A 17,215-nucleotide genomic window follows, 5' to 3' on the forward strand; every position below is an offset into this window, starting at 1 on the left:
AAAATACCTAACTAACCAACCTTCTAACTAACTAAAATAACTGACTAATTTATCACTTAAGAAAAATAACAGACTAATTAACTAATTAATAGATGATATTTGCAGTGTTAGACCAGGGGTTTGTACACGTAAGAGGGACACCACTAGAAAATGAAATCGCATTACATGTATCTCTAACAAACGCCTCTTAACAGATGTCAGCAACTACCGGCGCCTTACAAACGACTTTTCCTCGACGGAAACGAAACCGACAAACGAACTTCTAGCAGACCGACTTAATTTAACAATAGACGGACCAAAATCCGATTAATTTAACAAACAATAGACGGATCGAAACCGACCAACGACTGATGACAAACTTTACTCGAGTTTTTTAGCCAATACCATCATGGCTAGACTGACCAATCACGTTCAACGGACTCGACTTATAACATCATCGACTGACAAACACTATTCACTTGACTCTGAAGATGACTTTCGCTCAGGTTGTAGAAACGCCAGTCACCAACAACAGTTCTTTTCAGAACTACCCTCACCCGGACGATCACACTATACGAACGTAATTAACCTTTAGTACCGTGTCACCGTCCACGGCTTGAATCCGTTAATGATGAGACCGTGAATTATGTTTGTTAACAATTGCCTCCTCTCTATCATATACGTGTTACTCTAGTACATGCTTCAGAAACGATATGCCAGTAGTGATTTTGAAACCATTGCTCTATCAAAATTCGTAATGATCTAACAAGATACAGTTGTCAGCAATCCTACAAAATCAAATCCTACCTTATTATGGAATGTTTGAGAAAAAAAGGAAAAACACTGCGCGTTCATGACTTGATTATCCGAAACAAAATTTTCCAAAGTTACGAAACATGTTGACGAAGCGGAAGAGAATTTTTTTTCCTATTTACAAGTAGCACGAAGAAGTAGCTTATTTTAACGCCAAATAAGAAATTGTAGCCGTCGCGATTGTCTCAAAGGATCTCATCCTGACAATTGAAAACCTACCAGATTTTAAAAGCTTTTCGCCACATTTAAACCGCGGGCCATAGGAGAATAAAGAAGATTACGTGATAGGAATTTTGACCTTCAACAGTTCATTTTCCAAACCATATTCAGTCAGGCTTACGGGAACAAAACCACAATGATATCCCCAAACGCCTAGTACATTTTGACTCCAGGGAAGTCATGTTGACGCGTTAACACCAAATTGCATGGGTAAGAAGGATCAGTTTTTTAAGGAACATCTTCAAGCTTTATCCACTGACCTGGTTAGTAACCGAAGAGTTCCAAACTTGCACGATATCAGTATACGCTTGGGTATTGTGGCAATATTTCTCTCTCTCGCTTTCTCTCACTTGTACTTAAAAATTTAATAAACATTGCTCAGCGTTCTGAGAACCCTGAGCTAGCAAATCCGTTACCTCTTAAATCGAACAAACCTGAGAAAGATAGGAGGGTGAAGGAAAACCTACAGCAAATACTACCACAATATTAAAATTGAAATAAAACCAATAACTATGTACCAACTGAAAACAATAAATAGCGTTTTCCACGCAGTTTGATCGGCTACTACCCAAACCTCGGGTTAGTGTGTAGCAAAATGGATTGCGGGTATTTGATCCTACCAGCTTGGTATACACAAAAACAGTCGGTGTCGGTGGTTAGTGAGGGGGTTTATAACTTTCCTTCTGTTTCACGGAACATTCTCCAACCGGTTCAGCTCTTTTTTGCTTTGTTTATTTAAGACGGAAAATCCTATCAGTTTTTTTTTCTTGTAACTGTCTGTTTTGTAACTTCTGTTTATTAAGTCGACACTTTACAAAATACTCAAAACTCTGAACCAAAACCTCACCCAAACTCGAAACACCTCTAGCCTGCGTACCAAGCGTTACCGTACGAAGAGCTTTTTCCACATTCTGGCCCCGTGCAAACTGGGCTTCGTACGGGAACGCTAAAAAAAACTTCCAACTAATTCGCATGATGATCTATAATTCGATTTAAGAACAACTAACATAAAGCAACAAGTATTCCTTCAAAAATTTGACGCCACACAGACAGTCACAGAAAGAACAGCTCACTTTTCATGAAAACATACTTATATATATTATCGCTGTACATTTTACAATAAATTCACTGTATTCTTGAGTGTTTCAATACAGTGAGAGAATCAGTCATAACACCCACAGACAAAATTACTTACTCACTACCAAGTTACCAAAACATCCCCAAAAAAACCTGATAAAAATAAATTACTTACTATCTTGGTCTGTTCTAACAACAATAACAGGATCACTGGCTGGTCCATCTCCTTTCACAGTAAATGCAAACACTGTGATATTGTAGTTGACATACTCCTTTAGACCGGTCAATTCCTTTTGACGATCTTCACGACCAGCTGAAACACTGTCATTGTCATTCTCTGTTTGTGACTGGTAAGTAATGTTGTAACCCGTGATGATACCATTCTGTTGTTCAGCTGGAACGTCACCCCACGTGACTAAGATGCTGTTTGAGCTGCTGTTCCATCCTTGTACATTTCGTGGAGCACCAGCAGGTTCTGATAGACAAGTCCGAGACAAGATTTTTGTAAGCATTTTGTGAAATTTTAGTACCAGACTTCCCTAACGGCCTTGAGATTTCACAAGTGTTTTAGAAAGTTTCCACACATGAGAGCTAACGAGTGTTTTATCAAGAAGAATCAAAAAGTAAAAAACTACCAAAACACCACAAGAAAAGGCTGCAAATAACAATTACTTACTATCCTGATCTGTATTTTAATCAAATGGAATACATCTGTAACAAACTACCATAACACCCAAACGGAAAGCTTGATACAAAAGTATACTTACTATCCTGGTCTGTTCTAACAACAATTGGATCACTGGCTGGTCCATCTCCTTTCTCAGTAGATGCAAGCACTGTGATATTGTAGTTGACATATTCGTTTAGATTTGTCAATTCCGTCTGACGAACAGAGCCATTTACTTGAACATTTCCATCGTCATTCTCTGTTTGTGACTTGAAAGTAATGTTGTAACCCGTGATGATACCATTCTGTTGATCAGCTGGAACTGCATCCCACGTGACTAAGATGCTGGTTGAGCTAATGTTCTGTCCTTTCACATTTTGTGGAGTACCATCAGGTTCTGATAGACAAGTCCAAAACAAGATTTTTGTAAGCCAATAATGCAAGCTAACAAGAATAAATTTTATGTTTTGTCTAAGCTATATATTTCCTTTTTTTTGTATCATAACATTTTTGCGTCAACTGCTTTGACGTAAATAAAAAGCAATCTTGAAGAAAACGTGTTTAAAGAGCCTTCCTAAGTTGTCTGGATACAGTTTTTTTCTGGACCATGCTTAGCGTTTTAAATCACCTAGTTATCGGAAATATATTGACGTTCCCAAAGGCCTCCTTATAGTTAACCCAATACTTTTTGTTTAATAAATTAAGACACCTTTACTTCAGCATCAATTCTGAATTTCATATCCTTATATTAATGGTGTGTCAAAGTACACAGAAAAGCAACGGGAATAATGCAATGTATGTCTTCAGAAAATACTTTGTACGGTTTTTAAAGCTATTAATTACGATCACGCTCCTAAAAGCATAAAAAAGTTATTAGATTTTAGGTCAATACCACAACCTACGGACTAAAAACGTGGCGCTAACCAGCGCCAAAGCCATGGAACCTGCTACTATGTTCACACAGAGCCATTAGAAACTTTAAGGCCTTCTAAAACAGAATAAAAAAATGACCTTGTGGGCCTTTTAACCAAACTTTGTACTTATTGTTACTTATATGATTATCGTTTTTTTTTTTTTTTTTTTTTTTCTGTTAACAAGGAATCATTTTAGATTGTATCTCGTGATCCTGACTTGAACATTTTAAAAACTTTTGCTCATACAGTGGAACCCCGCCTTACGGTCAACCCGTTGATACAGTCACCTCGCTGTTACGGCCACTTTTTTTGTCCCGGCGAAACGGCCATAACTACTGTACAAAAAAAGGAGTTTTACCAAATCTACAGTAGTTAAAAAAGTGGCAAAAAATATGGACAAGGCAGTAAAAGATGTATTATGACCATTAGTGACAGAAAAGTATAGACCATATTTATTTTATTTGGTCGAAAGTTCAAAGCTACTGTGCCAAGGACAAGGAACTCTACCAAGGCTGCTGTGAAAATTGAGAAACCAAGAAAATAAAGAGGCGGTAAAAAATCTATTTCGACTGCTAGAGATGGAATATTACTGACTTAAATTACATTTCGAAAATCACAAAATGGCCCTGAAGCAACTTCCATCAATGCAGACTAAAAGTTAAGAACTCCTCTAGACTCCAAGTTTTAAATTCAAGATTACCCATTGGTAAAACCGAGAAAAATATCGAAATAGCGGTAAAAGGATTCAAAATGCTTGTAAAGAAGAGAGACTAGTAAATTAGCCGTGTTACCTTCTTTGTTGATTTAAGGCTTCAAGAGAACACGGACAAAGCACATACATAACTTAATAGAAGTCTTTTTAATTAAGACCATGTGCACGGTACACACACAAAAGCGGAGCCCCTCATCAATAACAGGAGGGAGGTCATGGGTTTGATTCCTAACTGGGACTCAGATTTTTTCGTTGTCCAACGCTCGTGTCATGTTGATCGATTCACCTCTCACGTTTCATTACTGAGCTTAAAATTCACCGTCTTTATTCACTTTACTTATCACTACTTACGATGACTTCAACAGTGCTGATCCTAGCAGTATGCAGGACGCATGTCACATATAAACTCAGTTAAATGACCTTGCTCTCCATGAGTTCTCGTAGCTCAGTGGATAGAGCGCCTGCCTGGTGTTCGGGAGATCATGGGTTCGATTCCTGTCGGGGACTCAGATTTTTTCTTTGTCTCACACTCCTGTCATGTTGATCAATTCACCTTTCACATGGTTAAAATCTTTACATGCCCTTTAAACGTAGTCCTGGAACCATTTCTTCAGGCAAACATTTCTACATACTTAGTGCCCATCACTACTATTAAAGGGCATGGTCAGAGAGGGTTCAGCTTCTTCAACAGGTTGGGAATTAATAGGGTAATCGATCTTCCTCTGAGGTTGTTCACTATATCTCTTCGGCAGGTTAACATATGTCTGATTAATACTTAGTAGTGATGACTCGTAAGTCTTCACCAGGTGACTTATGTTTCTTCTGATTACTGTAGCTTCACAATTTCTCCTTGTCGGTTGATGACGGCCTCATACACACCGTGTCGCCAAACTGTAGGCCAGCTAACACCGCGTCGTCGTCGCCGTCGTCATCGCCGTCTTCGTCGATCACATGCTCTCTTAACGCCACATGGTTGGCGGAGCCAGCGAAAGGAACCAAAGGGTGTGTTGAATGAAGGTTGTCAGATATGGTGACTCCTTGATAAAAAAAAAATTCACCCACCTACCTTTTCCAAGACAACACTATAGTTTTTCAAATCCAATCTTAGCCTAGAACACTAGGTGTGGTTTGCAACTTGTCAGTCATAAAGCTAACAGTTTCAGATTCAGCAATGTCAGACACCCTTACCTTGATAAAGTTCAGTTGTGACATGTTTAAGCAGCTTAGAGTGGCCTGACATCCTCATCAATAACAAACAAATTAACGTGTTTTCTTATCTCACCCCTGGTATATCTGAGAGAGAATTTTCCAAGAAGATCCATTATAGATCCAGTATGCATCTTGAGCGTTGCAGATGTTTTCTTCGAAAACAAATCTTTGGAATTATTCTAGATGAGTGAAAATTATTTCGAGTAGTAATGGTGGCTCATGTGGGCCGTAACCAATCAGGAGCCAAGAAAGACAATAGGCTATTGTTTGGGGAATAATGGATGCTATTGTTCTCCGAATCCAAGATGGCGCTATTTTATTTTCAGGCAATCCGGAGCCGAATTAAAAATTCAAGATGGTGGCGCCCACGAAAGTCGGCCATGTTGGAAAACGGCCCACCAGCCTCGACGGAGGACCTGGGATTGGTCTCACGGATTTCAATGGCAACAAAAATCACACCAGGGTCACGCAAAAATGTCATGCAGCTTCAAACTCGATACTTACAGTGTCCTGTGGTCCTAAACGACAGACATCCGTCCGGCAAGCGGCCATGATGAAGATTGAGAGACTTGGGTTCCACTGCAGGTTAGATAGGGTGGTGCAAAGCATGGTGAGATGATGACCTCATCAGGAACCAATCAGAGAATAGATGAAATCAGCCTACATCAGTATAGACCCATTTATTTCGCTTTCATGTTCGGATTTTAATGAGATGCATCCAACTGTGACTCATGAAAATTCGTCTTCATCTGGCAAGGGTGTCACGCATCACGCAAAATTCATTTTAAAAACAAAGATTATATTCTCCAAAAGTCTTGATGTTACAAACTAGGTCGTGTTCTGAGTGACCAACCTCCATACACTGTTTACAAACAAGGTATGTGCGTGCTGACGAAGGGGGAGAGAGTGTGTCTTGTTAGATGAATGTTATTTTCTCAGAATAAAATAATGTTACCATTGATCATGGCTCTTAGGACATGTGGTGGCTCCTAAAAGAGCCGTTTTTGTTTTGATGTTTTACTTACTGCTCAATAATTGAACGCAGACATAGTCTCTTCCTGTTCGCAACTCTCTTCTGAAGAACCATCTCTTTAGAGTGCCCGATATGTTTCTCCGGCACTCTTGCCATGAAGTTTGATTTCAACAAATCTTCATCTCCTTTAATCTCACTCCCTCACTAATCTTCGGTGACGGCATACCAGCAACCAAAGAGTTATTGATAAGAAAGGGATCTCTCTCCACTTCCAAAAGCACTTGTGAAATGAAAGCGTCGAGCTCTTTGTCACACTCCATCATCAACATGAGTTGTTATACTCAAAAATAAAAAATGCTGAAGTATTTATACCCTTCAGCGCGTAGCGCATAATCAAATTGCCGTGCGCTTTGTTGTCCCTAGGGCTATTCAAAATGCCCCGCGCCTTAAAAGCGTCAATGAATAAGTGTACCTACCATCCCAGGTCGGTAGGCTGCTTACTAAAGCATATTAAGACTTATTAAGCAGTCTTTTGAACCGTATTGTCATCAAATGGTATAAAAATCCTTGCTGAACAAAAGACATTCAACTCGTGTATTGACAAGCTTAGTCATGCCTAGCAGTGCTGAGAAATCTAGAGAAAGAGTGAAGAAATGGAGGAAAGAAAATCCAGAAAAGTACAAAGAATAGAGGAAACGATACAGAACAAAACATGCAAAAGTCAGACATGAAAAACTGAAGAACTGGCGAGAAGAACATTCTGACGTTCGCAAGGTCCAGAAGGAACGTGAGAAAAGTGTGAGAAGGACGAAATCGAAAGAAGAGTTGGAATGTTCAGACGAAACTGAGCTATTACCAATTATAAACTTTGACTGCGATGAGGCAATAGCCTCAGAGCAGCAACAGCAGGATTTAGAAGACTTGTATGCAGTAATTGGATCAGAACTGGAGCATGATTTAGTAGCTGATTTTGATCTGTCTTTACTTGATGTGTAAACAAGGCCATGAAACAAAAACGGCTCCTTTAGGAGCCACCACATGTCCTAAAAGCAATGATCAATGATGACAATCTCATATTCTAAGACCGTAACAAATCTGGTGTGTGGTCGGTGGTTTCTCTTCCGACTCTTTAAAATTCCTGGCTATTGGCAGTCACATTGATGTCAGTAAAGAATATTCTCCTCCTCTCCCACCTCCTCCTCCTCCTCCTCCTCTACCAACTCCTCCTCCACCCCCTCACCTCCCCCTCACCCTCCTCCTCCTCTCCCACCTTTTCATCCTCCTCCTCCTCCTTCACCTCCTCCTCCTCCTCTTCGACCTCCTCCTCTTCTTTCTCCTCCTCGTCCTTTTCCTCCACCACCTCCTCCTCCTCCTCTTCCTCCTCCTCCTCCTCCTTCTCCTCCACCTCCTCTTCCACCTCTTCCTCTTCTTCCTCCTCCTCCACCACCACCTCCTCCTCCTCCACCACCTCCTCCTCCTCCTCTTCCTCTTCGTCCTCCACCTCCTCCACGTCCTCTTCCACCTCTTCCTCTGCTTCCTCCTCCTCCTCCTCCACCACCTCCTCCTCCTCTTCCTCCTCTTCCTCCTCCTCCACCCCCTCACCTACCCCTCCTCCTCCTCTCCCACCTTTTCATCCTCCTCCTCCTTCACCTCCTCCACCTCCTCCTCTTCTTTCTCCTCCTCCTTTTCCACCACCACCTCCTCCTCCTCTTCCTCCTCGTCCTCCTTCTCCTCCACCTCCTCTTCCACCTCTTCCTCTTCTTCCTCCTCCTCCTCCACCACCTCCTCCTCTTCCTCCTCGTCCTCCTCGTCTTCCACCTCCTCTTCCACCTCTTCCTCTTCATCCTCCTCCTTCTCCTCCTGCACCACCTCCTCTTCCTCCTCTTCCTCCTGCTCCTCCCTCACCCCCTCACCTACCCCTCCTCCTCCTCTCCCACCTTTTCATCCTCCTCCTCTTCCACCTCCTCCACCTCCTCCTCCTCTTCTTTTCCTCCGCCCCCTCCTCCTCCTCCTTCTCCTCGACCTCCTCTTCCACCTCTTCCTCTTCTTCCTCCTCCTCCACCACCTCCTCTTCTTCTTCTTTCTCCTCCTCCTCCTCCTCCACCTCTTCCACCTCCTCCTCCTCCTGAAGTCCTTTGTTTTCCCTTTCTTCCATGATCGTAACGATCAACTAAATCATCAATAATTATTTGCCAAGAATAAAAATAATGCTTCAATTGCTTTAATTCATTTGAAGTAAGGAGTCTCTAAGCAAAACATGTCCTTATCGTGCCGTTATTGCCAGAGACTCTTTATGCCAAAGATCCCATACCCTACCGAAAAGCACCATGGGATCCCTAGTGGAATAGAAATGGGAGAAGCGTTTCGGTTCAAGACACCCTCTAGTATTTTGGTCGTGGGCCCTTCTGGTTGTGGCAAGACTTGTTTTACCAAATCGTTACTTGGAGGAATTGTTTGTAAACCCTCCCCCTACGATTCATTATTACTACAGGGCATGGCATGGCAATAGCATCCATCTTTCTCCAAACAATAGTATATTGTCTTTCTCGGCTCCTGATTGGTTACGGCTCACATGAGTCACCATTACTACTATTTCAGGAGAGTAATTTGCAGTTTGCTCTACAATCAAGCTGAACTGTCACATCTCAAGAGTTGTTTACCCACATATTTGTAAACAGTTGTAAAGGACAGAACTTCGTATCTTCAACAGCACTGATATTGTATCTAATGACAACAATAGTGTACTCTTTAAACGAACATTCGTCTAAATCATCATAGTGCAACTTCCGATCCACACTTGAATTGCCTGCTGGACAGTTCACGGTAAAATGATCGTTCTCTCCACATCTGCATGTATTACCCTGCTGGCCATAGGCAAAGCTTTTCATACCATCTCTTATATATCTCCGACCACAGAACTTGTAATCAGTTTGGTCACCTCTACTCGCCGGTTTCCTTCCTTCAGGTTTCGCCTTCAGAGTCCTTCGTCCCTGTTTCTGAACGCTTGACTTCCTGAAGATTTCGCATTTGCTTCAGCGGCTCCAGCAATTTCTTATGTTCTCTCAAATGTCGATTATCAGGAACTACGAACACAATGCGATTACAGATCAACGAATCTCGCTAATCTCTAAATTCACAATTTTTAGCCCATTTTTCCTAGAAAAGTAACTTATTCGTCGATCGACAAGCCCTTCTCCTGGCTTGAAAAAAAGAATACGTACCTTTCATAGATTGTATTCTTTCGGGGCTCACAAAGTTTCTCCAAATACCCCGGAACTTTGTCAATTTTGACTTTGTCCTCGTCACTTTGCCACGAGAAGGCGTTGTAAACATCGAAAGCTTCATCTCCAATCACAGTCAACCTGATCATCCTTACTAGTATCCGGTAGCCAGTTCATAGTTGTTCCACTTTTGTTGAAATATTTTTCAGTTTAGCAAATTTTGCAAAAAGGAAGAACGTTTGTAACTACTTTTTAACGAGTTTTGAAAGACACGAAGACAGAATTTAAAAAGGTATTTCATATCACAACCATATGCATGGGTACCTAATTGTAACGCCTCTTTATAGCTTCATTGCATCACTATAAATTGATACCAAAACAGGACCTTCATGTTAACCTTTCCGCTTTTCGGGTGTAAAACATTTGAAGCATGCATGCTGTTACACAGAGGTGTCGATTTAATGCAAGTCTCGTCTGTAGTATGACACTGAAATATTCCCGGGACTATTGCAATACTGCCTGCGTAAACGATCATTCTCATCCTATTCATCGTGATAATTTGGTTTGCAAATACAAACAAGAGAAAAGGAAATCACTTGTCAATGATCTTTTATACTGTAAACATTTTGTGAAATTTTAGTACCAGACTTCCCTAACGGCCTTGAGATTTCACAAGTGTTTTAGAAAGTTTCCACACATGAGAGCTAACGAGTGTTTTATCAAGAAGAATCAAAAAGTAAAAAACTACCAAAACACCACAAGAAAAGGCTGCAAATAACAATTACTTACTATCCTGATCTGTATTTTAATCAAATGGAATACATCTGTAACAAACTACCATAACACCCAAACGGAAAGCTTGATACAAAAGTATACTTACTATCCTGGTCTGTTCTAACAACAATTAGATCACTTGCTGGTCCATCTCCTTTCACAGTAGATGCAAACACTGTGATATTGTAGTTGACGTACTCCTTTAGACTTGTCAATTCCGTCTGACGAACAGAGCCATTTACTTGAACATTTCCATCGTCATTCTCTGTTTGTGACTTGTAAGTAATGGTGTAACCCGTGATGATACCATTCTGTTGATCAGCTGGAACTTCATCCCACGTGACTAAGATGCTGGTTGAGCTTGTGTTCTGTCCTTTCACATTTTGTGGGGCGCCATCGGGTTCTGATATAGAAATTGAAAACAGAATTATATTGCAACGAACGTAGTGGTTGTTTAGTACTTTATTATGCACTTTAAGATGCGGTCACTACGGACTACGGTAGTACGCGCCGCAGACCTGGTCTGAGGTTTAGTGTACATGCTCATTGGCACGTGGCATTCGTACTCGGTCGTCTCATTGCACGCTACTGAAAGAGGTCAGGCTGTTTTGTGTAGTGGGGACAACGTAAGTATTTTTTACTAAATTTCAACCCTCTATCGATTTCTAAACTTCATTTTTTATGTTAAACAGTCTTTAGCCAATACATTTGAGTGAAAGCAGAGCAAAGGTCACCGATATTGACGCGTTTCTGACTCTGATTACTCACGTTCTTTAAAATAGGTTTGTTTATCAACAGATCACGCAGGATGTCAACGGGAGAGGAAAGCAGGTAATTCACTTTTTTTCTGGCTTTTCAAAGATGAATTTCAATCTTTGTTCGAAATATGTACTTTTGTAAACAAAGTCCTTCCATTCCACTGCAAACTGTTCCTTGTAGGCACTTGAAATGTGCCAGAATCTGCAATGTGATCACATCCAAACAGAATGGATCATAATCCCACTATGGCAATGTGGATTAATAAGCAGGTAGTGATCGTAAAGAAACAAAACCTCTTCATCATCTGGAAACCATCAGCATGAGCTATTGCAAGTGCGATTCTGAAATCTTCGAAAGACATTTATGATTTTCTTTCTCAATGGCACCCGTAGTCTGAGTCTTCCTAGTCAGAATCTTAACGCCAAACATCAGTCCAATTTTCATTATTACCATAAGCCTTCCCAACATTAGTTGCTTCATATACTGGGAAATTGTACATACAGTGGAACCCCGCCTTACGGTCACCTCGTTATCACCGCCACTTTTTTTGTCCCGGCGAAACGCCCATGTATTTTCTTATAAGAAAGCCCCGATAATGTGGCCACCCCGTTAATAAGGCCAATGGCCACATTCTGAAATCCCAACCTGTATAATCCTGTATAATTATACCCCGTTTACATGGCCACTCAAACCAGTAATGTTCATCTTTCCATTGTTAATATTGCATGTAGCGGTTGAAGTTTCAATTGTTAAAAATTTACATCTGCAATCCGGGAGCTTATTAAAGAACAGTTGTTTAGAAGTGTAATTGTGATATATCTATTAGCTCTGTTAAGATATTAATCAATTTAGACTAGTCATGAAATTTGACCCTACCCCGTTAATACGGCCACCCCGTTAATACAGTCAAATATTATTGGCCCGTCGGTGACCGTATTAATGGGGTTCTACTGTACATAATAACCGTTAAAAGAAGAAACCTACCAGAAAGATACTACGAAGGGTATTACAATACCGGATGAAATTATCGGAGTTGACTACATCTATTCTTTGAAATCAAGCATGGGTACTGAGACAACACAGAGTTCACAGTCTTAAACAATATAGATTAACTCTAAAATACAGGTGAGGAAAAGAGATACTTTTCTGAAATGTGACAACGAGACAGCTTCTCTTAAGATAATTACATTCATGTCATGAATTATTTTATTAGGGTAATAAAAAAAAATTCACATCTCCACTGAAGAGTTATCAAGTGTTATAATGACTGCATGAACCTGTAAGAAGAAACCGCCATACCAACCAGAAGAAACGCACATTACAATACAAATTACTTACTATCCTGGTCTGTTCTAACAACAATTGGGTCACTGGCTGGTCCATCTCCTTTCACAGTAGATGCAAACACTGTGATATTGTAGTTGACGTACTCCTTTAGATTTGTTAATTCCGTCTGACGAACGGAGCTATTTACTTGAACATTCCCACTGTCATTTTCTGTTTGTGACTTGTAAGTTATGTTGTAACCCGTGATAATACCATTCTGTTGATCAGTTGGAACTTCATCCCACATGACTAAGATGCTGGTTGAGCTGCTGTTCTGTCCTCTCACATTTTTTGGAGCGCCATCAGGTTCTGATATAGAAGTTAAAAGTTGAGTTATATGGTAACGAATGTGATTGGGCATCAGTCACCAGTAAGACATTGCTGACAACCTGCTTGATTTCTCATACTTGTCATAAGCCTTTCCGACATTAGTTTCCTTGGGTATCGTGAACATTTACCACGAGTACATAAAAACGGAAAACGTATCAGAAAGATAATGTGAAAGCTATTACTTACAATTACAGATAATTATCAGTGGAAGATTTAAAACTGGACGTTTCGGAGTCATCATCAAGACAAAATAGGTATGAGAAAGCAAATAAAAAGTAAGCTCGACCTGACAATCAACATAGCCATCTAATTAGAATGTCAGTTTTAAGCTCTATCCGACTTAAATACTCGCTTTCTTGCACTTATTTTCTTTTGATCACTGCGTCATGATGACACCGAAACGTCGAGTATTAAATCTTTCAGTAATTTTTCCATTTCTTTGTTTTAGCAACTCCCTTTTAATCAAAAAATCAGAATCTGAATATTTTTTCCAGATGATGCATCTTTGCTTCGATACTACTTAAATTCCTTATTCATTAAATTAAAGTCTCACGACAACTACTGAGTTGTGTGTTCTCAAGACTTGAAAACCTTCCATCATTTTTGAATACAACCCATCTCTAGTAGAGTAGTCTACCTACAGAAAGCTTTCACACGTAACCTCTACAGACCAGAGTCCTGAAGTCTCTTAGTGAAATGGCATGAATCTGTCAAAACTACCACCACGACAAAAAGAAGAGCTTGATAAGAAAATCTGCTTACTACGAAATTACCAAAACATCCCCAAAAAACCTGATAAAAAAGATTACTTACTATCTTGGTCTGTTCTAACAACAGTTGGATCACTGGCTGGTCCATCTCCTTTCACAGTAGATGCAAACACTGTGATATTGTAGTTCACAAACTCCTTTAGATTTGTCAATTCTGTCTGACGAACAGAGCCATTTACTTGAACATTTCCATTGTCATTCTCTGTTTGTGACTTGTAAGTAATGTTGTAACCCGTGATGATACCATTCTGTTGTTCAGCTGGAACTTCATCCCACGTGACTAAGATACTGGTTGAACTGCTCTTCTGTCCTTGTACATTTTGTGGAGGACCAACAGGTTCTGATATAGAAGTTAAAAGTTGAGTTATATTGTAACGAATGTGGCTGGGCCTTAGTGCCTAGTTACACAATGCTGAGTATTTTGCATTTGTCATACATGTATATCTTTTCAACCTTAGTTTCGTTGTGTATCGTGAACATATACCATGACTAACAAATAATGCATTGTGTATATAAGTGCTATTTGCGGCCAGGAGGTCCGTATTGGAAAAAACTGTGCACGAGGTCTTGAGTATGTGGCGTCCGGCCTTACTCAATGTTTCCCGATAGGGAATGACCAAGACCGGAAAATAACATCATCGTGTTTATCTTTAATCTACGGTATTGCTTTGAAAGAAACTTTCGTGTTGAGTTTTAATTAAAGCAGTTCAGTTCCAATCTGGCGTAAGCACGTGCTAGACATTCCGAGCACAAAAAGCGATAAAAAAGCTTGAAAAGTTGCCAAAGTGTTGAATGTTTCCACCTTACGTTGTTCTGCAGTGTAACAAAAAGCTTGAAAAGTTGCCACAGTTGGCAATTTAGGAGTGATCCATACTCGGGTCCGGATAGGAAAATCTGGCCCGCTAGAGCGCACACGACAGGCCAATCAGATTCAAGGATTTAGGATTCCGGACCGCTGAGAAGCGGAGAAAAGAAATAAAAAGAGAGAAAACGTACTGTACCAGAACGATAACCTGAAGGTTATTACTTACAACATCAGATAGAATCTGTGTTTTTTCCAGTTAAGGTATCAGTAATTTCTTTGCGTCAATATGACTTAGAATTCCTTTGGCATGCTCATTAAATCTCAAAACAAATGAAGTACAAACAACAACTACTGAGCTGTGTGTTCTCAAGACTTGTGCAACTTTCCATTAAAACTGAATACCAAACATCTCTAGCGTTCTACAATGCAGTCATTTACTTAAACCTATAAAAAACTTTAACATGTCACCTATCTGACCAGAGTCCCGAAGTCTCTTAGTGAACTGGCATGAATCAAAAATTACCATAACGACCAAAAAATCGTGATAAGAAATAATTTATTACTTACTATCTTGGTCTGTTCTAACAACAATTGGATCACTGGGTGGTCCATCTCCTTTCACAGTAGATGCAAACACTGTGATATTGTAGTTGACATATTCCTTTAAATTTGTCAATTCCGTTTGACGAACAGAGCCATTTACTTGAACACTTCCATTGTCATTCTCTGTTTGTGAGTGATAAGTAATGGTGTAACCCGTGATGATACCATTCTGTTGATCAGCTGGAACTTCATTCCACATGACTAGGATGCTGGTTGAGCTGCTGTTCTGTCCTGTCACATTTTCAGGTGCAGCACCAGGCTCTGGCATAGAAAGTTAATTTGAGTTTCAAAGGCGAACAGTATACTACCTTAGCATAAACATTACATACAAAAATCCTAGTTTAAGTACAGGTTCAATAAACTTGATTTGGTCACAGTAGGAAATTTTGCTTTCATTTTAGTCGTGTACTTACACGTAGTAGCATAGTTGATTGTGTCATTGTCAACCCAAGCACGTGCATGGCGCTTAAACCATGCCTTACATGATGCGCAGAATGTGTGTACATTAACAAAAGTAGGTACCGTCCTTAATAAGAGTTTTTATAGCATGAAGCAACTACAAGTATCACAAATACTCCCCCTAAATAGGCAGGTACTCTATTGCAGGTAATCCCCCTGCATTTTCAGACTGTCCTCACAGTTCATCAATTGTCAAGAATTCAGGGATGAGGACAAGCATCATAGGAGAAGAATGCTGTGTCTAGAAACACAACAAAATGGCTTGGCCAGTGCTCAAAACAAGACTGATCGATCCGAACTGTCACTCTGCTGACCATTAGGCCATCACATCTCTCAGCAAAACTGAACGTGCACTCTAGTCTCTTAACTAGTAACTTTGAGATGAAAAGCTATTTATCTCTCATGTGAGCATGAAAAGCTTCGATTCACAGATGGGAGTTCCTGTCAGAGTATATTGATTGAATGGAATGAATATTAATTGAAAAGAAAAAAGTAGTTACTTACTATCCTGGTCTGTTCTCACAACGATAACAGGATCACTAGCTGGCCCATCTCCTTTCACAGTAGATGCAAACACTGTGATATTGTACTTAACGAACTCCTTTAGATCGGTCAATCCCTTTTCACCCTCTTCAGCACCAGCGGGAACACTGTTATTGTCATTCTCTGTTTGTGAGTGGTAAGTAATGGTGTAACCCGTGATGATACCATTCTGTTGATCAGCTGGAATTTTATCCCACATGACTAAGATGCTGCTTGAGCTTGTGTACTGTCCTTTCACATTTTGTGGAGCACCATCAGGTTCTGATATAGAAATTGAAAGCAGAATTAGTTAGTTGACCTTTCGTACATATATGTGTAAATGTTGTGAGGGCAGTTATTAACAATCTTCTTCTTTAGTGGTTATCATAATCATTTTGTATGTTCCTATCTAGTCTCTTTTAATTACTTAATCTGTATACCAACAAGGTACAAGGTAGCATGTCACACTGTGCAAAATTTATACTTTATGAAATTAATAATAATAATAATAATAATTATAGCTACATTTTTATAGCACGCATTTCTCAACTCGATCAATGTGCCTAACAGCAAATGTCTAACTAAATGAAATAGAACACAATTCCTAACTAACCAACCTTCTAACTAACTAAAATAACTGACCAATTTATCACTTAAGAAGAATAACAAACTAATTAATTAATTAATTAATACATGATATTTGCAATGTTAGACCAGGGGTTTGTACATGTAAGAAGGATATCACTAGAAAATGAAATCGCATTAATGATGATGATAATAATAATAATAATAATGATAATAATAATAATAATAATGATGATAACTTTATTTATCCTGGTAAAGACCGGTCAGTCGATCAAGATATAGATTGACTGGTATTACATGTATCTGTAACACGTACATGTATGTCACAAAATGCCTTCTAAAACCTCTAATGGCCACTTAAGTGTTCAGTATTTTGAGATCAATTACTTCAACATCATGAGTTCTTTCCCTTCAACTACAAAAATAGTTGCTTTCAAAGGACACACTTCTACTGATTAAAGTTTTTCAATCAGTCTATACAAAGCACTACAAAATTAC

The 17,215-nt window shown here is 39.7% G+C and overlaps 1 protein-coding gene across 2 annotated transcripts in view; it reads right to left on the reverse strand.

The window, feature by feature from the left end:
* The window catches only part of LOC145467316 (protein sidekick-1-like), a 79,997-nt gene that overhangs the window by 16,287 nt on the left and 46,495 nt on the right, over positions 1–17,215 (reverse strand). Inside the window, exons 7-13 of one of the 2 annotated variants that reach the window (XM_081450859.1) lie at positions 16,115–16,414; positions 15,116–15,412; positions 13,787–14,083; positions 12,656–12,952; positions 10,665–10,961; positions 2,856–3,152; positions 2,264–2,563 (exon numbers count right to left, since the gene is read on the reverse strand). In XM_081450859.1, coding sequence (XP_081306985.1) covers positions 2,264–2,563; positions 2,856–3,152; positions 10,665–10,961; positions 12,656–12,952; positions 13,787–14,083; positions 15,116–15,412; positions 16,115–16,414 — 2,085 coding nt within the window. The remainder of the gene's footprint in view (positions 1–2,263; positions 2,564–2,855; positions 3,153–10,664; positions 10,962–12,655; positions 12,953–13,786; positions 14,084–15,115; positions 15,413–16,114; positions 16,415–17,215) is intronic. The other variant, XM_081450858.1, reaches the window with a different exon arrangement.

Source organism: Orbicella franksi, chromosome 14, assembly GCF_964199315.1.
Source record: "Orbicella franksi chromosome 14, jaOrbFran1.1, whole genome shotgun sequence".
Lineage (NCBI taxonomy): Eukaryota > Metazoa > Cnidaria > Anthozoa > Scleractinia > Merulinidae > Orbicella > Orbicella franksi.